The sequence below is a fragment of the Macaca nemestrina genome, chromosome 3, assembly GCF_043159975.1.
Source record: "Macaca nemestrina isolate mMacNem1 chromosome 3, mMacNem.hap1, whole genome shotgun sequence".
Lineage (NCBI taxonomy): Eukaryota > Metazoa > Chordata > Mammalia > Primates > Cercopithecidae > Macaca > Macaca nemestrina.
In genome coordinates, this window is record NC_092127.1 from 118,960,837 (window position 1) to 118,984,812 (window position 23,976).

Sequence of the window (23,976 nt, forward strand, 5' to 3'; positions counted from 1 at the left end):
AGAGACGGGGTTTCACCGTGTTAGCCAGAATGGTATCGATCTCCTGACCTCATGATCCTCCCACCTCGGCCTCCCAAAGTGCTGGGATTACAGGTGTGAGCCACCGCGCCCGGCCAAAAAACTCTTTTAACTACCTGTTCCTCTTGAGGATTCCTTCTCCCTCTCTACGCATACTTCTCCAAAGACTGTCTTACTTGATAGCTCCATTTCTGTCTCTGCTTCTCCACCTCCTGCTCACTCCTTAACCTATTGTAGTCTGTCTTCTGCACTCACTACGTGAACTAGTCTAGTTAATTATATCAGTAGCATTAATTGCTAGATCCAAAAGGATACTTAAGAGTCTGTTTTCTTGACCTACTCTGTGGTAGTTGGTAGTATTGATAATTGCTCTTTGAAACTTTTCCATGACGTTCCAGTTTTCTTTTTTTTAAGCCTATTATAATTTTTTTTTTTGCTTTGTTTCACCTGTCCACTCCCTGAAATATTACTGTTTTCCTGAATTCTGTCTTTGACCTTTCTTCTCTTCCGTATCTTTTCTCAAGTGTCCTCATCGCTCTCTTGGTTTAAAATATTGCCTGTGTATTGATGACTCTTCCATCTCTCTCTGGCTCAAACTTCTCTGCTGAACTACACACCCATATACCCACCTTCACACTGGGCATTTCCACTTGAATGTAGTCTTTTTGTACTCATATGCCTTGTACTGGACTTCTTCTCTTCTGGTTTCAACTCCTATATTCTCTACTTTGGTTGGTAGCATCAACGTTTGCCCAACTGCACATTCTGTAGTCTTTCTAGATCTCTTTCTTTTGCCTTCACGTACCACTCACCAAGTTCTGTCATTTCTACTGGCTAAGTGCTTCTTAAACTTATTTCTTCTGTTCTATCCTCTACCACTGTTTTATTTTAGTCATTAATTGTTTCTTATGCATTCCTGCATTAGGTTTCCTTGCCTCTGTTTTTATTCCTGTCAATTTCATCCTTTAGTGCAGGATAATCATAATGAGTTTCATCCTAATTCTTCAGACATCCCCAACTACTAGATCCCATGCACATTACATCCAGTCATACCAAGCTATTTCTGCTGTCTCAAACATTCCATATTGTTGTTACTTTTTGGTATGTTTGGGGTGTTTGGTTATTTATTTATTTTAAGAAAACCAAAGCTTGGGCAAGGAGCAGTGGCTCACGCCTATAATCCCAGCACTTTAGGAGGCTGATTTGGGCAGATCACCCAAGGTCAGGAGTTCAAGACCAGCCTGGCCAACATGGTAAAACCCCATCTCTACTAAAAATACAAAAATTAGCTAGGCATGGTGGCACATGCCTGTAGTCCCAGCTACTCAGGAGGCTGAGGCAGGAGAATCACTCGAACCCGGGAGGCAGAGGTTGCAGTGACCTGAGATCATGCCACTGCACTCCAGACTGGGTGACAGAGTGAAACTCCGTCTCAAGAAGAAAAAAAAAAGAAAGCAAAGCTTGAAAGTGTGAGCTTTTCCAAATTCTTACATAAATAACAGATAATTAAATTCACCCCAGTTTCCTATTCTTTCTAATATTGAGGTTCAGTAGCAACTTACTTTTCTTAGTGTGTTACACTCATTTATTTATTCTACTAGGGACTGAAGTAGTTTTGATTCAGTTCTAGTACTTGAGCATGTGTGTAATCTGCTAACAAGTTTGTTTTTATATAAACATTGTTAAATCTTAAAAGAGGGAAAAAAATACAAAAATTAAATAAGGAAGAATCTGTAGTAAAAATACATATGAAAGATATATTGACAGTATGTCTGTTGACATTTTTTATATAATTTATTTTTGTTCTGCATTTATGCATATAATATATCACACAAATATAAGTGTTAATCTCTTGTATACATTGGGACGAAAGAAAATATGTCCAAATAAATGTTTGTTCAGTGTTAATCATTTGGCTGAAAACCAGATTTTTTAAAATGACAGCATGTCTTTGTATCTTCAGATTGAGCTAAGAGAACGAGAGATAGAACGACTGTCAGTTGCTTTGGATGGTGGTCGGTCCCCTGATGTCCTCTCTCTGGAGTCTAGAAATAAAACCAATGAAAAGCTTATTGCTCATTTAAATATCCAGGTAATGGCTTTTATAATTATTTCACTGAGTGTATATAATGGTGTTTATAATAAACACTATATGTTTATAATGGTCTACGGGTTTGTAAAAGTGGCAGGAGTTGTTCACTGAGGTATTATTTGCAATGGGAAAAATTTGATAGAATCATAGTATCCAGAAATAGGGTGGAGTTATTGAAAAATCATGTTTCTAAAGACCATTGAATGAGGAGTAATTAACATACACCATAACATTAACAATTTAAAGGAAGAGAATAAACTCTGGGCACATGATTGTCAATTTGCTTTTAAGAAAATGTATATATGGACTTGGAAAGAGAAAACAGAATGTACCAAAGTATACTAACAAAGCTTATCTTTGTGTGGTGGAATATTCTCCTTTATGGTTTTCTCTTTTTTTAAAAAAAAAATTTTCGTGAGTATATTTTTATAACCTAAAAAATTAAAAATGTATATAAAAATTAAATATCTAGCTTTTAGCTACTTACGTAGTGGATTCCTTTGGCATGCATTTGACCTAAGGCTGAAAGAGCAGGAGAGTTCCATATAGCATGACACATGAACTTTAGAAATTTTGGTATGACAGAGCTGCTTGGGCTACAAACAGAATATAGTAGGTAAAAAATATCAACAGTAGCTCTAGAGGAGTGCTGTCCCATACAAATATGATATGAGCCATAAATGTAATTTAAATTTTTCTAGTAGCAGCTCGATTTAAAAAAATAAAAAGGTGAAATTAATTGTAATAATGTGTTTACCCCAATATGTCCAAAATATTGTCATTTCAACCAGTAATGTTTTTACATACCTATTTTTTTCTTTGTATTATCTTTGAAATCCTGTGTATATTTTATAGTTATAGCACATCTCAGTTTACACTAGCCACATTTCAGATGTTCAGTAGCCACATGCGGTTGCTAGTGGCTACTATATTGAACAACACATTCTATTATCATCATGATATTCTTGTCATATAGAACTCTGTACTGGGAAAAAGTTCACACAAGTTTCTTGTCCTTTCTGTGCTTGAAAATCAAAGCCAATGGATATGTACTTTCATTACACTTCACATGGTCAGTTTTGTAAATAACAATATAAATTTGCAAATATAGAATAGCTGTAGTTTTAATCTTCAATAAGTTTTAAAATACAGTTTTTTGAAATATTATTTGGAAAGTCAGTGTTTAGGATAATTTTCCAATTCATATACCTCATAAATTACAACTCCAATTCAGGTTGACTTTCTTCAGCAAGCTAATAAAGACCTGGAGAAGCGTATACGAGAGCTTATGGAAACCAAGGAAACGGTGACATCTGAAGTTGTTAATTTAAGTAACAAAAATGAAAAACTCTGCCAAGAATTAACTGAAATAGATCAGTTAGCACAGCAGTTGGAAAGACATAAAGAAGAAGTGCTTGAGACTGCTGATAAAGAACTTGGGGAAGCAAAGGTAATGAATGATATGTGTGGGTTGTGAGAGTGTTCATTAATTCTCCAACACACAGTGAGCTTGAGCCCTTTTGATATCTGCAATTCAGGTTTTTGGTTTGTGTGTCTGTTTTTGTTTTTTTGCTTTGGTAATGCAGGGTTTTCTGAAGTGTTGTTTACACCTGTAAATGATTGTATTTGTTTTAGTTGTTTGAATGTCTCTCTGAAGCACACCTATTCTTAGGATGGATCTCCAAGGACTTGTTTTCCTTCAAGATTTTTATCTCTGCCTCTTTGTGCATTGTGAGAGAGCTTTTGAAGTTTCTCCTCTATGTCATTTTTGCTCTATAATCCTTTTTTTTTTTTTTTTTTTTGAGACAGAATCTCTGTCTCCCAGGCTGGAGTGCAGTGGTGTGATCTCGGCTCACTGCAACCTCCGTCTCCCAGGTTCAAGCAGTTCTCCTGCCTCAGCCTCCAAATAGCTGGAATTACAGGTGCTCGCCATGCCCAGCTAATTTTTGTACTTTTTTTTGTACTTTTAGTACAGATGGGGTTTCACCATGTGGGCCAGCCTGGTTGAACTCCTGACCTCAGGTGATCCATCCACCTCAGCCTCCCAAAATTCTGGGATTACAGGTGTGAGCCACTGCACTCAGCTTGTGGTTTTTGAGACATGGTCTTGCTCCGTTGCCCAGGCTGGAGTATGGTGGGACAATCATAGCTTGCTGCATCCTCAACCTCCTCAGGCTCAAGCAATCCTCCCATCTCAGCCTCCTGAGTAGCTGGGACTGCAGGTGCATGCCACAAGGCCCAGCTAATTTTTTAATTTTTTGCAGAGACGGGATCTCACTCTGTTGCCCAGGTTCGTCTCAAACTCCTGCGTTAAGCAATCCTCCTGCCTCAGCCTCCCTAAGTGCTCAGATTACAGGCATGAGCAGCCATGCCTGGCCACCAAGAATTCTTTAAAAGTGTTTTTAAAACTATGTATGTCCTTGTACATTTTTAAGTTGGTAATTATAATAACGTTTTTCATCTTTTAAGTTTAAATGGAAAGGGTGATATTTCCAGTCTATTTTAAATACAATGTCTTAAAATAAAACTATTTCATTGTTCTTTTAATTATAGCCAGTAAAATCTAAATGATCCTTTCTCTTTGAAATTTCCACAGAATTTTATCCTATTTCAACCAGTTTTATGCTTGAAAACCTTTTCGTGATCACACTATCATACATCTGTACAATAAAAAGAACAAATTTAAAAAGAATGATTTTTTTTTATTTAAAAAATTTCTGACAGCCTATCTGATGGGAAAACAAAAGTTTTTTATTTTTAAAAATTTCCTGTAACTGTTAAGGTTCAAGGTGTTAACATTTTTATCTGAAATAGTGTTATCATTACAATTTTTAATTATCAGTGGGTTAAAGTGACAAATACAGCACAAATGTTGATATTTATGAAATAAAAAAGTAAAATTGTATTGGAAATACATCTCTTAATGGGAGATAATAGGAGAAAATAGTGTCTTATTTAAAGCCTTTGGCCAGCCCCAACATTTCAGATTATCTTTTGATCTGGTACTCCAAAAGTTTTTTGTATCTTGAGACAGTGCACTATTGAGGTATAAATGAGATACATGCCCTTCTTTGAACATTGAGAGAAAGGCAGCTATAAAAGGGAGGGTAGGAATGCAGAACTCACATGGTAGCTGGGCCACAAACAAGTTATTAGGTAGATCATTTTTAAGAAGCACTGAATATGCAAATTAAGGATTCAGATGCTGATTCCTTAGAACTATGTGCATACCATAGTTTTATATAATACTTGGAAAGTGTTCATTTTATCCCAGGAGTAAGTATAATCCAGTTTGAAGACCACTGCTCTACATCACCGAATTAATTTTATACAGTGCCATCTCTACTAATTAGTGGAATAAAAGGAAATTACCTCAGTATTTTAAAAACCATGTATGAAAGGCCCACAGCAGACAATCATACTCAGTGGTAAAAAACTGGAAGCTTTTCCTCTAAGATGAAGAACAGGAAAGGATTCCCACTCTTGTCACTACTACTCAACATAGTACTAGAAGTCCTAGCCAGAGCAGTTAGGCAAGGAAAGGCGTACAAATTGCAAGGAAAGAGTAAAATTATCTCTGTTTACAGATAACATAATTTTACATGTAGAAAGCCTTCAACATTCCACAAAAATCAGACCTAATAAACTAATTCAGCAGAATTGCAGAGTAGAAAATCAGCACACAAAAATCAGATGTTTTTCTATACACTAAGAATAAACTATCCAAAAAGGAAATTAAGAAAGTAATCCCATCTGCAATAGCATCAAAAGGAATAAAATACTTAGAAATAAACTTAACCAATGAGATGAAAAACCGTTACACTTGAAAAACTATACAGCATTGCTAAAGAAGTTAAAGAAGACACAAATAAATAGAAAGACATTCCGTGTCCATGGATTGCAAGACTCAGTATTATTAAAGTGTCCATGCAACTCAAAATCAGTGCAATCCCTATCAAAATCCCAGTGGTGGTTTTTTTTTGTTTGTTTGTTTGTTTGCAAAAATAGAAAAAACTTCTTTCTAAAATGTGTATGGAATCTCAAAGGACCCCAGGCCACCAACACAATCTTGAAAAAGGACATAATGAGCACAGTTTTAATTCTGTTTTTGTGGTTTTAGTTTCATTGCAACACTCCTGTATCTCATCCCTGTCTTTTTCCACCACCTTTTGCATCTTCTATCCTTGTGCACACAGCATGCTAAACACAGCTTTCCATTGTCACATTGCAAATGCTCAGAAATGACAAGTTGGCTCAACAAAATATTCCTATTGGATCATAATATTTTGATCTTGGCATTCGGCTCTCTATAGAGAGGATCCAGGTTGGTAAAAGCAGGGGTGGAGAAAGCCAATAGGATAGGAAGATCAGGAAATGACAGTGCCATAGGATTGCCCCCAAATTTAAGGCCCAAGGAAGATCCTACAAGACGTTCAAGTTGCCTTCTTCAGATGTTACTAGTAGGCTCCTGTAAACATTTCGGGATACCAAAAGGTTAAAGAGAAGCTCAATTTTGCCTCTTCATTGAAATGGATGGAGATGAAGCCTCAGATCTCAGTGGTAAGAGGGAATGTGAAGTACTTGCAAAATTACTTCATCTATTTGCATGTGACTTAGTGATAAGTATTCTTAGACTTTTAAGTATATACCTAATAGGCTTTTTATTCCTAGAAAGAGATTAAAAGAAAGCTGTCTGAAATGCAGGATCTTGAAGAAACAATGGCAAAACTTCAACTGGTAAGTTGACGTCATATTGAATTGCCAGCATTTTCAGTAAGAAAATTTTTATGGGAGGCTGGGAGGCTGAGATGTGTGGATCACCCAAGGTCAGGAGTTCGAGGCCATCCAACCTGATCAACATGGTGAACCCCGTCTCTACTAAAAATGCAAAACTTAGCTGGGTGTGGTGGCGCATGCCTGTAATCCCAGCTACTTGGGAGGCTGAGGCAGGAGAATTGCTTGAACCTGGGAGGCAGAAGTTGCAGTGAGTCAAGGTTGCGCCATTGCACTCCAGCCTGGGCAACAAGAGCGAAACTCTGTCTTTAAAAAAAAAAAAAGAAAGGAAAAGAAAATATGTATGCTTTATTTTATTGCTCAGCTCCTGACAACCACTGATCTACTTTCTGTTTCTATAGATTTGTCTATTCTGGCCATTCCATATAAAGGGAATCATATATTTTGTGTCTGGATTCTTTTCCTAAGCAAAATGTTTACCAGGTTCATGCATGTGGTAGCATTTATGAGTACTTCATTCCTTCTTATGTCTGAGTAATATTCCACTGCATGGACATGCAAGTTTATATTTTTATAATTCCTTAATCTTATGTATAGTAGGTAGCTGTTAGAAATTTTACCTTCTTTTAACTACCTTATGACTTGTGAGTTGACTAATATTAAAACCAGAAGTTAATTACTTGAAATATTTGTTGATTAACTTAAAATATTTGTTGATTATTACAAAAGGTACTCCATCCTCTTTTATTTATTTATTTATTAGAGACAGGGTCTTCCCTTGTCACCTAGGCTGGAGTGCAATGGCATGATCATAGCTCACTGCAGCCTTGACCCCCTGTGCTCAAGTGATCCTCCCACCTCAGCCTTTTGTGTAGTTTAAGACTACAGGCATGTGCCACCGTGCCTAGCATTTTTTTTTTCTTTTTTTGTAGTAGAAATGAGGTCTTGCTATGTTGCCCAGGATGGTCTCAAACTCCTGAACTCAAGTGATTCTCCCGCCCCAGTCTCCTAAAGTGCTAGGACTACAGGCATGAGCCACTGCACCCAGCTCAGTCCTCTTTTAATAGCTTTGTTTGGTAATACAAACCATTTTCCTGGTCACATTTCTTGTTCTGGTAGTCTTCAAATAACAAAGGAAGTAATCATCCCAACAGAAACCTAAATATAGCATACAGAAAAGCATATGGTCCTATAGTCTGGAACTAGCAGAAAGAGTGTCTTGCTTATAAGGTAGAAACCGGGTAGTCACCCAAATGATTGAGGATTTTTAAAAATAACCTGTTGAATTAGAAGAGTTTTCTCTAAGATTGGAAACAAAGGTAAATACTAATTTCCAAGTTCTTTCATTATGTATACTTTTTATACAGTCTAGCTGCAGTGTCCTGATGGCATAAGTCAATTAAAAAGGAAGCGTGAGAGCAAGGGATTTTTGCCGTTTGTTCACTGCTAGTTGTATGTGCACTAAATGTTGGATGTGATTAATAATACTTGTCTCAGAACTGTGACCAAGTTTTAGTAGTGTTGGCTGACAGTAAGATGTTGCCGTAGTTACTTTCTTACCATTCTTATTTTTTCCAGTAATGCAAGATTCTATGTATTTTTAAGATAAGAATGATAATATTGGGCCGGGCGCGGTGGCTCAAGCCTGTAATCCCAGCACTTTGGGAGGCCGAGATGGGCGGATCACGAGGTCGGGAGATCGAGAGACGATCCCGGCTAACACGGTGAAACCCCGTCTCTACTAAAAAATACAAAAAAATAGCCGGGCGAGGTGGCGGGCGCCTGTAGTCCCAGCTACTCGGGAGGCTGAGGCAGGAGAATGGCGTAAACCTGGGAGGCGGAGCTTGCAGTGAGCTGAGATCTGGCCACTGCACTCCAGCCTGGGTGACAGAGCAAGACTCCGTCTCAAAAAAAAAAAAAAAAAAAGAATGATAATATTGATAGCTAACATTTTTTAAGTACTTACCGTGGTGGACATGCTGGATACCATGTAAAGTACTTCGTAACCATAGATTCATCCTTGCCAGTGAATCCTTAGTGTCCTGGTCTTGTTATCCTTGTTGTGCATATGAGGCTGAGAGAATAACCAGTATAGTTATAGATACACTGTATGTGGTGGTCTTAGAAGACTTTGTCTTACTACTGCTTTCTTAAACATGAAAAAGTTTTATATTTTTTAATCATATAAATACATATTCATTTAGAAAAAAATAAGAATATGCTAAACTAAGTAGAAAATAATTCTCCCACCCACAAAGAAACATTGTTGATACGTGTTTTATGGTACTTTCAGCCACAAATGATAATTAAGTTTAATTGAAACCTTATATTTGACTAATTAAGTGTATGTACACACACATATATGTAAATTGCTGTTATATAAATATGCTTATAAAAATCTATTTTCCTTTTAAGTGCGATAGTATTTTATAAAGTTGTTAGAAATCTTAATTATAGTATTAAAATTTGCAGGAATTGAACTTATGCCATAAAGAAAAGGAGAGACTGAGTGATGAACTCCTTGTAAAATCAGACCTTGAAACTGTTGTTCATCAGCTTGAACAAGAAAAGCAAAGACTTAGCAAAAAAGTTGAAAGTTTTGTAGTTACAGGTAAGATGTCAAATTTTGATAGCTTAAAAAATGATTGTGATTTCCTCTTGATGTATTGTTTTTCTTAGTAGATAATCATTCATTCATTCATTCAATAAATATTTGCTGAGTGCTTACCATTAGTCAGAAACCATAGTAGGTACTGTAGATACAGTAGAAATCTCTCCCTCAAGGACCTTAGAATTTTTATGTTTGACTAGTTTATACAGGGAACCCTGCTTGAATATTTTGCAATAGAAATGTGTCCTCCTTTGAGACACACTAATAACAGAATTAAGTAAGACTAAAGGGAAGGCTATTTTGATAGTGGAAAATTGAAGTACAGAATCTTTTCAAGGAAATGCAGTTATATTATCTTAAAATACATACACATACACACACACACACAAATAGAAATAGGCTAACTTTCTGCAGGTACCAGTTCTAAATGACTTGGCATAAAGAACATAAGAATTCATTTGGCCGGGCACGGTGGCTCACACCTGTAATGCCAGCACTTTGGGAGGCTGAGGCAGGTGGGTCACCTGAGGTCGGGAGTTCAAGATCAGCCTGGCTAACATGGTGAAACCCCATCTCTACTAAAAATACAAAATTAACTGGGCATGGTGGCATGTGCCTGTAATCCCAGCTACTCGGGAGGCTGAGGCAAGAGAATCGTTTTAACCACGGAAGCGGAGGTTGCAATGAGACTGTATCATGCCACTGCACTCCAGCCTGGGTGGCAGAATGAGACTCCATCTCCAAAAAAAATAAAGAATTTATTCATTCATTAATTTGACCAATGTTTATGAATCATCTGCTGTGTGGGTGCCAGGCCCTGTTTTTGAGTGCTGGGGTATATAGTGGCAAACAAAATACATAAGGGCCCTGTCTTGCAGAGCCTTTTTTCTTGTTACGGAAACAAACTAGTGGCAGATAAGTGAAGAAGTTAATTTTAGTTGAAGTGAAGAAGTTAATTTTAGTTGATAAGAGATATTAAATTAGATTGGGGGGATGTGCTAGAGATTGAATGAAGTGCTCAATGACAAGACACCAGCAATATGAAGATCTGGGGTCTAGTTTTCTATGCAGAGGAAATGGCAAGTGCAGAAGCTTGGTGCCATCAAACTGTGTGTCTTAGGAAGTGAAAGGAAGCCAGTGTACTGTATTACGAAGAGTCTTTATCCTAGGCCCATGTGGATAATCTATTTAACCTCCTTTCTACTTATTAGCTGTGTAACTTGAGCATGTTATTTAAGCTCTCTGTGTCTCAGTTTCCCTATCTATGGGGCTAATGATGACACCTACCCTGAAAGGTTGTTGTGATAATTAAATGAGTTAATATGTTAAAGTGCTTAGAACCATGTATAAAAATTTAAAATAGGCTGGGTGCGGTGGCTCATGCCTGTAATCTCAGCACTTTGGGAGGCTGAGGCGGGCGGATCACCTGAGGTCAGGAGTTCAAGACCAGCCTGACCCATGTGGAGAAACCCCATCTCTACTAAAAATAAAATAATTAGCTGGGCCTGGTGGTGGGTGCCTGTAATCCCAGCTACTCAGGAGGCTGAGGCAGGAGAATCGCTTGAACCTGGAGGCAGAGGTTGCAGTGAGCCAGGATCGCACCATTGTATTCCAGCCTGGGGAAAAATAGTGAAACTCCATCTCAAAAAATTTAAAAAAAAAAGTTTATATTTCTTTTGATAGCTATGTGTGGCCTATCATTTCAGCGTAATCTTTCAGCTGTCTCAAACTCTCTTGTTTCCCTGTGTTTTGGGTGCATCCCCCTGCCAGATACCCAGCCATGGATGAGCCAAACAATTTGCCTTCTACACTTTTACACATGGTCAGCTGTTTTGAGTGTGCACCAGGCACATTGAGAGCGCTGCAAATTAGATGGTCCTGAACCTCAGCAGGCTGCTTAGCTCTGTATGGAAATCTTACCCTTTTTCTCTTAGAGTTTAATCTTCCATTCTCCACGGGGGATATTTAAAATGCTTGCACTGTCAATAAACCCGTGAGTCCCATTTCCCACCTTCATCCTGAGTGGATGATCCTACCTCCGGTTTTCCTAGAGAAGGGAAGCCATGGCAGGGATTCACTCAGTCTTCTGGCCTCAGATTAAAAACCTGTGCATCTTGTTCCTTCCTGTTCAGTGCAAGAATGTCCCTCTTATGAAGGACCAGTGGCTCCATCTATTCTGTGGGCCCTAACTTCTCTAATTTTAAAAGCCTTGCAAATTAGTGATCTCCTCTCCATAATTTTAATCTTTGTACTATTTTTTCCCATTGGCATTCAAACATGCTTACTCTTCACCCATTCCAATACAAAAACTTTGACCCATTCCTATGCAGCCACTCATTTCTTCTCTTCATAGCATCAGCATCTTGAAAGGTCATCCATACTTGCTGTTCTGCTTGATCATCCACTACCCCTTAGCTCCTCAGTCCACTCCAGTTGGCTTCTGTTGCCACCCCTTCAACAAAACTGCTTGTTAAAGTCATTTACCTCTGTTGTGCTAAATGCAGTGGCTGCTTTTCATTCATTTGCTTATTTGACTGCATTTAACCCAGTTGCCCATTCTTTCCCACTCTCCTACTTTCTTCTTCTCTGGTCATTCCTTCTTGGGGCAAATTTGCCAATTCATCCTCTAGTTTGCATTGTACACTATCCTTTTGTAACTTTTATCCTATTACAATTAGAATAGTTGTTCAGCCTTGGCTATGTTTTTTTATACTGTATCCTTAGCTGGTGCTGGGTATACAGTAAATGCTTAATACATATCTGTTGAACGAATGAAAGAAGAGATGAGAGTAAATCAAAATACATCAGGAAAATCATTGCATGCCTCAAGAGTTGTAATGAACATAAATTAGGTTCAACTATATGAAATTGCCAGTATTTGGTTACTTTTGACTCATGAAGAGGCAATTTCTATGGTAACAGCTAATAATTATATTTATTTGAGTTATTTTGCTCTCTTTGTATATGTGTATACTGTATTAAATTCAAGCTTAATGTTAAATTTGTGCATGTTATGGTTGTTTATAGATATATTTTCTTTTAGTGCATTTTCAGGTCCTGGGAAAGTACTATGTGGTAATTTATTGCTTTATTTTGTAGTACTGAATAGTACCCATCTTATAATAAGACAAAAGCAGGGGACTTGGACCTATTGGACTTTATTTAAACTTTTAATTTTTGCTTTTTTTTTCCTTTTTTCCTCTCAATATTTACCTCTTCAATAGATTTGGTACTTACAGGTGTTATTTAGAACAGTTCATGATTTCTAGTGGCTTTCTTTCTAAAAGTTATTAATATAATTTACTTGACTAATCAACATTACGTATGCAACATTATTTTGAGAGTTAACCACTTTAATTTGCAGAAAGAGAACTTACTCTGGAAGTTGAGAGGATGAGACTAGAACATGGAATAAAACGTCGAGACAGGTCACCTTCTCGTTTAGATACATTTCTGAAAGGTATAGAAGAAGAACGAGATTATTATAAGAAAGAGCTAGAGAGACTCCAACATATAATACAGCGAAGATCTTGCTCTACAAATTATGGTGCACGTGAAAAAAATTCAATATTTAGAACACCAGAAAAGGTAATGTCCCTTTATAAGAGTAAGTGATAAGGCCAGAAAAGTATCTTTATGAATAAATTGTTCTGGTTTATTATTATATTAAATATAACTTTATTCATACGTGCTTTGAAAAAATCCTGATTTTGATTTTTGTTTTATTTTATGGCCTGTACTATAGGAACACTGCATTAATTAGGAAAATTACTTAAGAACAAACTATAACATATAGATGACTGGAAATTAAAGGGAAGGTTGAATAGCTGAGTTATAGAAGTGTAATGGCACCTGGGCTTCCAGGACTCCTATTAGACATTCCCTCTCTTTTTAGAATTTACTTTCTGTATCAGCTGTATTTTCTCTTTCATGGCAGAGTAGCTTTGTATGCATGGCAGGCAACATGGTTTCATGTCATTTCCAGCCTTGGACCAGTTAGGAAAGTCTGTCACATTCTACTGACCAAGCATCTTCTCTATTAACCATGCTATGGGAGATAGATAGAAATGGCAAGTGATTGCTGGGCAAGTTGTTTTGTTTGTCCACCACAACCATATTTGTAAGCTGATGATCCAAAGATGTTCACTTTATGTCATTTTCTAATTGCATCTCCCATTGTATGTATTTAAAGTTGACCATGATTCATGAGAGATTAAAATCATGTGTCTCTATTTTAGGTCTCAATTATTTTTAGTGTTTTATGAGTATCATTTGAGTTCTTCAGATTTTTCTTCTTTTAAGCTTTGGAGTTCAGGAGTCTTGAAGGCTTATGTGACTTTACACTAGGTAAAATTAGGGGAAGTCTGGGAGTGGGGAGTACTCATTAAAACTCAAAACATTTTATTTCAGACTTGACCAAATTTACTAATTTTGTCATGTTTTTCCTGAAGATCTTGTGTCCATTGTCAAACAGTTCTGTCTTCTGATTAGACTTCATTTTTTAACCTCATAGGCTAATGGCTGAATTTTGATTTACAGTTGTCAGTATAAACACTATACTATGTTATCTATTATAAGAATAAGGCCAGGTGGGGTGGCTCACACCTGTAATTCCAGCACTTTGGGAAGCCAAGGTGGGAAGATCACTTGAGGCCAGGAGTTCGAGACCAGTCTGGTCAACACAACGAGACTACAATTTCTCATGAAGATTAAATGAGCTAATTTGTTGGTCTTATTTTTAATTGACAAATAGTATATATATTTATAGAGTATAGTTGGATGTTTTGATCTATGTATACATTATAGAAAGATTCAGTCAAACCAGTTAACATGTCTGTTTCCTCACCAACTTATTACTTTTTTGTGGTGAGAATGTTAATCTATTCTTTTAGCAATTTTGAAGTATACAATACATTATTATTAACTGGTCACCATTCAACACAATAGCTCGTTAATTGATCATGAAATAATTTGTATAAGGACCCAGCATAACACCTAGTTACCGGTGAATGGTTTATTTCCTTATTATTTGCTGGTTCAAAGCAAATCAGTTCTGGTAGAAAGTTAGGGTCACTTCAGAAGATAAATACTGAGTGCCTGCTCTGAATGAGGCATAGAATACAGAGATGAAGAAGACAGTTCCTGCCCTTACAGCCTTCAGCATTGTGCATATGTGTGCATGTGCATGTGTGTGTTTAGGGGACAATGGAGTAGTGAAAGGGCGTTATTCACAATTATACATTAACACTAACAAATATGTACACCAGATATATTTAAAGAAGAGGAGAGTTTCTGCTTAGGAAAGTCAGTCAGTAAATGTTCAGGGAACTCATGTTTTACTGGGTACCATACTAGACACTGAAGACATAATTAAAAAGACCAGGTTCCTACTGTGGCCCTCATAGAGCTTAAATTTTAGTAGTACAGATAGATACACATTAAACGCACAATCGTGTAAATAACCTTATAACCTCATTTATAATGTGTTTATGAAGAAAGTACAGAAAAAGTTCAAAATATTTTAAGAATATATAGAGGAGATCCAAATTAGATTGAAGAATCTGAAGGAATTCCTTGGAGAAAGTGACATTTAAGCTGACACCTAAATAGTAATAAAAATAGATTGTCAAATCTTTATTTATTGAGCTCTCCTTTTCTAGACTCTGTACAGACTGCCTCTTTCTGGAAGATTATTTTGTTTTTGTTTGAGAGAAAGTCTCACACTGTCCCTCAGGCTGGAGTGCAGTAGTGCAATCGTAGCTCACTGTAACCTTGAACTCCTGGGCTGAAGTAATCCTCTTCCCTCAGCCTCCCAAGTAGCTAGGACTACAAGGGTGCGGCACTATGCCTGGCTAATTTTTTAATGTTTTGCAGAGGCAGGGTCTTGCTCTTTTGTCCGGGCTGGTCATGAACTCCTGGCCTCAAGCAGTCCTCCTGCCTTGGCCTCCCAGAGTGCTAGGATTACAAACGTGAACCACTACACCTGGTCCAGACTTCTTAAATTTAGATATGGTTAGGTTACATAGCTTCTTTTATAGTTACATTGGTTAAGTCCCAAAACATCTGCTTTTGTACTATAAAACGTCTTATCCTTTAAAGTGTTCAGATAACTAATCCCATCCATCATGCCTTGGTTTTGCTTATTTAACCAAGAGATTAATTATTTCCAAGTACAGGTGAGAGGTACCTCACAAATATCTATCATTTACCAAATCTACATTATATGTGGTATTGGCACAACAGATGTTGAATAATATAGGCCAGGACTCTTCAGTGTATCATATTGTCAAATTACCCCTTCTTGGCACTTCTGCATTTAGTACTGGTAACATTAAGATGCCAGAGATCCCAAGTCTACATTTATTATGTTTCTTTTTTTTTCAATAGGAAAAGGGCATACAAATTCATTTACATGTGCAGGGGGAGAATCAGAGTGCTCTCATCTTTATTTTCTACCATAGTGATGACAGTGAATCTTTTGAATTGTACTGAATTGTAGGCATCTTTTAAATTGTACTAAATTGTAGAAACGTTGGTAGTAGTTGCTTATTCAGTGAATATTCTTAATATATATTGCCTGGTAGAAATATTTGCATTCATTCGACTGTATAAAAAGACCTCCTGTAGGTCTGAAGCTGAGACAGTTGGGGGTTTGTATGCCTGGCATATTGATCTTAGATTCAATCATAGAAAACACTGAGGAACGTGCTAGGCTGTTACAGTTACCTGTACTGGGTGAGCAGGCACACAAATGCCCTGCTGGCCCCTTCTCTGGAGAAGATAAACTAACTAGTGGCTCTAAAAAATTACCAGGCATCAGAATCACTTAGAGGGCTTGATAAAATACAGTTTCTTGGCCCTACCCCGAAGTTTCTTGACTAAGTAGGTCTGGGTTGGGCTTCAAACTCCAAAATTTGCATATCTAACAAGCTTTTAGATACTGCTAATGCTTCTGGTCTGGGGATTATACTTTAAGTACCACTAGTATAAACAACTTTGGGAGAATAAAAGTTGAAGCATCTCATGGGATCCGATCAAGTCCCATCATTGGCACCTAAGTCTCTTCTGGGAACTTGAAGGCCAGGAAATTTGCCCAGTACTGCCAGTGCTCTCATCTGCTCTCATCATAGATTTTTAAAACTGTGTTCCTTAATTACATTAAAGGCACTTGTGTTCTTTTTGTCTGGTAGCATCTTTCAGTTAATCTCATCATCAGTATTCTTGTGACAACCATGTGGTGATGATTATAACATGATAACTTTTGTTTTTTAATTATGTTTCAGGGTGATTACAATTCAGAAATTCATCAGATCACAAGAGAAAGAGATGAACTTCAGCGTATGCTGGAAAGATTTGAAAAATATATGGAGGATATACAGTCAAATGTTAAATTACTGACAGCAGAAAGAGATAAACTAAGTGTCTTATATAATGAAGTAAGAAATTTATTATAATTAAGCCAACAGATTGTATAGAACCAGTTAACTATAATGGAGCCCGTATATATCCTTCACATTACTATAATATATGGACCTGTGATATTTCTTCATAATTAAAATTAGCAGTAGTAGTTTCTACTATCATTTTATTTCTAAAACACAGATTTCTCTTATTTTTTCATATTTATCCTTTCCCTTTTCTAGCCTATCAATGTGTCAGATCAGTTAGAGATAGTCTTCTTTTTCTAAAACTACCTGGAACAGGTCTCAGCCTGACTCTGAGCCAAATTTATGCTTGGAATTCAGACATGTGGGGAAATGTCTGTCAAAACAGTAGGTAGCACCCACTATTTGGATATATTGGCTATTTAGGACTTAGTCTCTAAATACTGTTCTCTAGGAAGAGGGAATTGGTATTCAGCTTGGCCACATTAACAAAGCCTCAGTTGTTAGAGGGCAAGGTAAGTCTGAGCAGAGCATGGTGTCTGTTACCTAAATTTGTTCACATACCCATCTCCCATGAAATCCTACTGCTATTTTGAGAAGGGGAGGAGGCATGCAAGTTAAAGGTCAAGTTGAAAGAGTCACTTACTGAGTTTTTTGGGGGGGGGGGATTCTGCAGTGTAAATTGATCCACTTCTGAGTTTTCCCCATCGCTAGCAGCTTTCTTGGGTCTGCCTAGTTAATTCCTGCTTGTCTGCTGTCTAGCTTCCACATTTTGTGGCTGGTGCCTCCCTCAATCCCCTTGTCTTTTTCATTTTATTATTCTTACTATTATCCTTCTACTCTCATTATCCTTCTACTCTCATTCTTACTATTATCCTTCTACTCTCATTTTGTTGGGATTTGGGAAGAGAGTGAAGGTAGCATGTGTTCAGTATGCCTTTTTTAACTGAAAACATATCCAAAGTATTTTTTATTTATATCTTTTACCAAAGTGCCTTTTTAATTTATATCTTTTCATTCTTTAAGGCTCAAGAAGAATTATCTGCCCTAAGAAAGGAATCCACCCAAACCACAGCACCCCATAATATTGTTAGTCTTATGGAAAAGGAAAAAGAACTTGCGTTATCTGACTTAAGAAGAATTATGGCAGAAAAGGAAGCTTTAAGAGAAAAATTAGAGGTAAGAAGATTGACACGTTTTTGAAAAGTAATTTGTTGAGAAAAAGAGGTCTTTGTATGGATTTTCCTGTGAAGTTACTATTGGCCAAATCCAGACCACTTTGTTTATGTATGGCCTGTGAGCTAAGAATGGATTAAGAAGAAGATTTTCTTGTTGAGAAAACGTTATTGGATTACCTTGCTCATTTGTTTCTGTATTGTCTGTAGCTTCTTTTGTAGTATGGCCCACGAAACCCAACATATTTACTGTTTTTTACAGAGAAAGTTCACCAATCCCTGAACTTAATTGGAAGTTTCTCATATGGGAAGACATTATCTTTGTTTGTTTGTTTTTGTAACAGCTTTACGGAGATATTCACACACTATACAATTCACCCACTTAAAGTATACCAATTCATTCGTTTTAGCATAGATGCTTTTTGACTTACAATGGGATTACATTCCAATAAACCCATCGTAAGTAAAAAATGTAACTTGGAAAAAATGCATTTATTACCCCAGTAAACACATTGTAAAGTCTTACATTGAAAAATCTTAAGCCATTCTTAAGTCCACATGCTCCTCAACTTATACTGGGGTTACGTCCCAATAAACCCACAGCAAAGTCAAAAATGTAAACCAGGGACTGTCTGTATATTCATAGACTTGTGTAACCATCACCACAGTCAATTTTAGAGCATTTTCATCACCACAAAAAGAAACTCTGAAGAACATTAGCGTCACTCCCCATTTCTCCCATCCCCTCTTAGCCACAGGCAGCCACCTGTGTCTCTATGGCTCTGCCTACTCTGGATATTTCATATAAATTGAATCATTTGATATGTGATTTTAAAATGTCTTCTCTCATTAGCATAATGTTTTCAAGATTCATCCATAGTGTTGCTAGGAACTTATGTACAACTTTTTGTCTGGATATATATTTTCATTTCTCTTGGGTATATTCCTGGTCATACGGTAAGTCTGTCTTTAACCATTGAAGCCAAACTGTTTTTATACCCACCAGTAGTGAATAAAAGTTCTAATTTCTCCACACTGTCACCATTACTATCTGCCTTTTGTATTATAGTCATTCTGGTGGGTGTGAAGTAGTCTCCATTGTGACTTTGATTTGCATTGCCTTGGAGCTAATGAGGTTGAGCAACTTTTCATATTCTTATTGGCCATTTTTAAATCCTTTTTTAGAGAAATGTCTGTTCAGATTCTTTGCCAATTTTTAAATTGGGTTATCTCATTATTATTGAGTTGTAAGAGTTCTTTATATATTCTAAATACAGTCCCTTATTAGATATGTGATTTGCAAATACTTTCCCCCATTCTGTGGGTCATTTTTTCACTTTCTCAGTGATGTCTTTGAAAAACAAAATTTTTAAATTTGGATGAAGTCCGATTTATTTTTTTCTTTGTTGCTTGTACATTTGGTGCCATATCTAGGGTCAGTACTTTATAGTTTCTTTTATAATCTCCAAAAATATGTTTATTAATACATATAAAGCACTTAACAATGATTAGCACATAAGTACTAAATCCTAATATTATGGAGTCCATAGTTTAATTGCAGTCAATATTACTGAATTAATGCTTTGAAAGTAGCACCTAAAATTAGAAATAAAAACATTTAAGCATTATAAGCAAGTCTTTATGTCACAATGTTCAGTTAAAGTTTCACCCTAAATATAACAGTTTAAGAATACTTTTAATTGGAATCTTTTGGAATACTGCCTTCCAGAAAGTGTTTTCTTATAAAAATAAGTGTTAAAATTGCCAAATGGGAAACTTCTGTGCAGTATGGCAGCTTTTAGCGCAAGCTACTGACTTACCCTTTTCCATATCTTTTGAAATCACCAAAGAATGTAAAAATAGAATTTTTTAAATACAGTAGTACTGAAAACTTGGAAAAAGCAACATTCGTATTACCAGAATCCTTCTGGGTTGTAGGAGGCACGATTTTGTGAGTTTACAACAGATCTTTTACTTAAAAAAGTAACTTATCTCAATCCTTAAACCTTTTCCAGTGTTTCCCATTATTCCACTATCTAACCAGTTGTCGAATCCAAGCATCATCCATCACTAAGATCTCCCTGAAAGCTCATATCTCTCAATCACCAAGTCCTATCAGTGCTATCTCTTGAAAAATATTTAACATGTATTAAGCCCTTCCCATGTGAGAGGTCCTGTTCTATTAAGTGCTTTTTACATGGGTTGTCTCAGTAAATCTTCACAATAGCCTCTTTTTTTTTTTTTTTTTTTTTTTTGAGGGGGAGTCTCGCTCACTGCAACCTCTGCCTCCCAGGTTCAAGCGATTTAGTAGAGAGAGGGTTTCATCATATTGGCTAGCTGGTCTCAAACCCCTGACCTCAGGTGGGGTCCACCTTGGCCTCCCAAAGTGCTGGAATTATAGGAATGAGCCACCACACCTGACCTATAATAATAGCTTTTTTAAATAGGTACTGCTTACAGATGAGGTCTCCGAGTTACAGTGAGTTTAAATAACTTGCCCAAGGTCATCCAGCTATGAGTTACAAGGAATCTGGCTTCTGAGCTCATGTTACTTTCTCTTGAATTTGTTTACTTCTTTCTGTTCCCCTGCTACCATCCTGTTCTGGTCATTGTTCTCCCTCACCTGCATTATTGTATTATTGGCCCCTGTACTAGTCTTTCCTCTTTTAAATCGATATTTCACACTGAAGTCAGAGTTATCTTTCAAAGATATAAATCTGATCATATCACTTCCTATTTAAAATCCGTTAACTTTTTGAGGACTTCAGTGATTGGCCTTCGCCTACCTCAAGGTCTAGCCTTTTTCCCCTAAACTCATCTCCCCTGTTCACAAGACTCCATGCTTAATGGACTTTTTCTTGCCGCCAGCCTTCTACATAGACTATTGAAAGATTCCGTCACATCTTCCGCTCTTCTTGTCTAGCTAATTCCTATTTATCCTTTAAGTCCAGGTCAAACATCATGTCATTTAATGGGAAATGAACCCTAGAATCTAGATTCCCTTTTGATATTTTGGCATAAAGTTCCTTTTCCTAGCAGAATATTCATGGATTTTATTTTGAGCTCTTATTTAGGTTTTGTCTTTTCTACTAAGCTACAGTATCTATGATGTCAGAGACTTTATCTGCTGTACTCACTACTATATTCCTGATATGTTGCTTGGTGCTTGGTATAGAGTATGTATTCAATACTAGTTGAGTGATTCAATAAATGCATACAATACAGTGACTCAACCAAATATATAATCCGAACATCAGATGTGTCTGTTTCTTTTTTAATGAATAACATGGATGGAAATATGAATCCATGCTAGAAAAACTCTCAGTGAACATTAAGTTATATTGCTTATCCTAGACTTAGCAGCAGTAAGTTGGATAAAGTAATGTAACCAGAAAAATAGTCCCTGTGTTTATACTGTTGACCAGCCCCTTATTGAAACTTGCATCTCTTGCATGGCCTTGTAGTATTCTGTTTCCTGTGTCTTCCTGACCTTGTCTTCCTTTGCATTTTGTTTCTCTTACATCACCTCTTGTGAGGGCATACTCCTGAGCTTTTTATTTAACCTGCTAGTTTTGTCCTTTTATAGTTGTCCTATTATGGATTAATCTATATAAATCTTTATAAATGAATAGTTACTAATCTGTGTCTTCCACTACAATCACATATGGAGGTAGAGAGTGTAAAGGATGAGAACCTATTGTACCTTTTTTAAACCACAAACCATCATTTTTGTAAAATGTCTAGTGATTTTCTTTCTAAATTATTTCTGTGTTTTATGAAAGCACAAATACAATATAATAGAACTGTAGACTTACATTGCTTACTGTTGTGATTTTGTTTTGTTATCTGATATAAATGAACATTTCTTTAACATTCTTTTTCAGCATATTGAAGAAATGAGTCTTTTTGGAAAATCAGAATTAGAGAAAACTATTGAACATTTGACATGTGTTAATCATCAGGTAATGTATCAAACTGGATTTGGGGGTATCTTGTGTTATATGAATAATTATGTCAATTATAGTTTTAATACACTATTTTTTTAATTTAATTTTTTTTTATTTATTTTTTGAGATGGAGTCTCTCTCTGTTGCCCCAGTTGGAGTGCAGTGGTACAATCCACCTCACTGCAACCTCCACCTCCCGGCTTCAAGCAATTTTCCTGCCTCAGCCTCCCGAGTAGCTGGGACTACAGTTGCGTGCTACCATGCCTGGCTCATTTTTTTTTGTATTTTTAGTAGAGATGGGGTTTCACCATGTTGGCGAGGCTGGTCTCGAACTCCTGACCTGACATTGTGATCTGCCCACCTTGGCCTCCCAAAGTGCTGGGATTACAGTGTGAGCCACCACGTCCGGCCTAATACACTGTTTTACACAATACAATAGCTGGGCATGGTGGTGCGCATCTGTAGTCCCAGCTACTTGGGTGGCTGAGGTGGGAGGATCACTGGACCCCAAGAGTTAGAGGCTGCAGTGAGCCATGATGACGACACTGCACTCCAGCCTGGGCGACAGAGCAAGACTACAACTCCTTAAAAAAAAATCACACAATAGTATACTAGAAAAGCTGTATAACAGCAGTTATGAGTGTTTACTCTGAAGGCTGATTACTTGGGTTCAGATCCATCTTTGCCTCCTATTACCTGCAGGTAAGTTGCTTGACCTTTCTGTTCCCTGATTTCTTTATTTGTAAAATAAGAATAGTGCTAGTACTTACTCATTAGGGTTTTTGTGAAAATTAAATGAGTTAATGCATATAAAGAACTTAGAAGCATGCCCGGCATATTGTAAGCTCTTAGTAGGTATTAGCTATAATTATTGCTATTTTGCTGTTATAAAAAAAATCATATAGGCCAGGCATAGTGGCTCATGCCTATAATCCCAGCACTTTGGGAGGCCAAGGTGAAGCAGGTGGATCAGTTGAGCCCAGGATTTTGAGACCAGCCTGGGTAAGATAGTGATACCCCATCTCTACAAAAAATTTACAAATTGGCCAGGCATGGTGGCAGGCACCTGTGGTCCCAGCTACTTGGGAGGCTGAAGTAAGAGGATCACTGGAACCTAGGAGTTCAAGGCTGCAGTGAGCTGTGATCACACCACTGCACTCCAGTCTGGGTGACAGAGCAAGACCCTGTTTCCAAAATAAGAAAAAAAAAATTATATAATACCAACGTAGAGTAAAAAGAGAAATTCACTTCCATTCCTTATTACTCTCTCTAGAGATAGGATTTTTAACAATTTGGTATGTTTTTGTTTTTATAATTTCAACTTTTATTTTAGATTCAGGGGTACATGTACAGTTTGTTATATGGGTATACTGTGTGATGCTGAGATTTGGGGTACAGTTGATCCCATCACCCAGGTAGTGAGCATAGTACCCAGTAGTTTGTCAACCTTTGATGTGTTTTGTTTTGGCTAGCTTCTATTACTATGCCTTCACTGTCTTAATTTATTTGCCTTCTAATTCTGTCATCTGAGTTGGTTGAAGTGTCACCTCATCATGGTTTATATTTTCCTGTATCTTTGTGTGCCTGGTAATTTAATTTTAGATTGGATGCCAGACATTGTGACTCTTACCTTCTTGGTTGCTAGATAGTTTGTATTACTATGAAATACTCTTAAGGTTTTGTCTGGGATGCAGTTAAACTATATGGAAGTAGCCTGATCTTTTTCAGTCTTGCCTTTAAGCTTTGTTAGGTGGGATCAAAGTAGCGTTTAGTCTTGGAATAATTTTGTTTCACTACTGAGATAAAACCCTTTTGAGTACACTGCCTGTTATCCTATGAATTATGAGGTTTCCAAATGACTGATGGGCACAGGAACTTTTCCTGGCCCTGCATGAGCTCTGAGTATTGTTCTCTCTAGTTTGTTCCTGGTTCTTTCCCTGGCCTTGGGTAGTCTTCTCTATGCTGAGCTCTACTCAGCCAAAAACTTAAAGGGTACCCTTTATAGATCTGTGTA

At 37.0% G+C, this 23,976-nt stretch overlaps 1 protein-coding gene across 6 annotated transcripts in view; it reads left to right on the top strand.

The window, feature by feature from the left end:
* Positions 1–23,976, top strand: part of LOC105463542 (centrosomal protein 135) — a 118,502-nt gene that overhangs the window by 47,933 nt on the left and 46,593 nt on the right. For all 6 annotated transcript variants that reach the window (XM_011710708.3, XM_011710707.3, XM_011710706.3 and 3 more), the window contains 8 exons: positions 1,982–2,110; positions 3,345–3,560; positions 6,782–6,847; positions 9,317–9,455; positions 12,820–13,043; positions 16,739–16,891; positions 17,867–18,019; positions 21,900–21,977. In XM_011710708.3, coding sequence (XP_011709010.1) covers positions 1,982–2,110; positions 3,345–3,560; positions 6,782–6,847; positions 9,317–9,455; positions 12,820–13,043; positions 16,739–16,891; positions 17,867–18,019; positions 21,900–21,977 — 1,158 coding nt within the window. The remainder of the gene's footprint in view (positions 1–1,981; positions 2,111–3,344; positions 3,561–6,781; positions 6,848–9,316; positions 9,456–12,819; positions 13,044–16,738; positions 16,892–17,866; positions 18,020–21,899; positions 21,978–23,976) is intronic.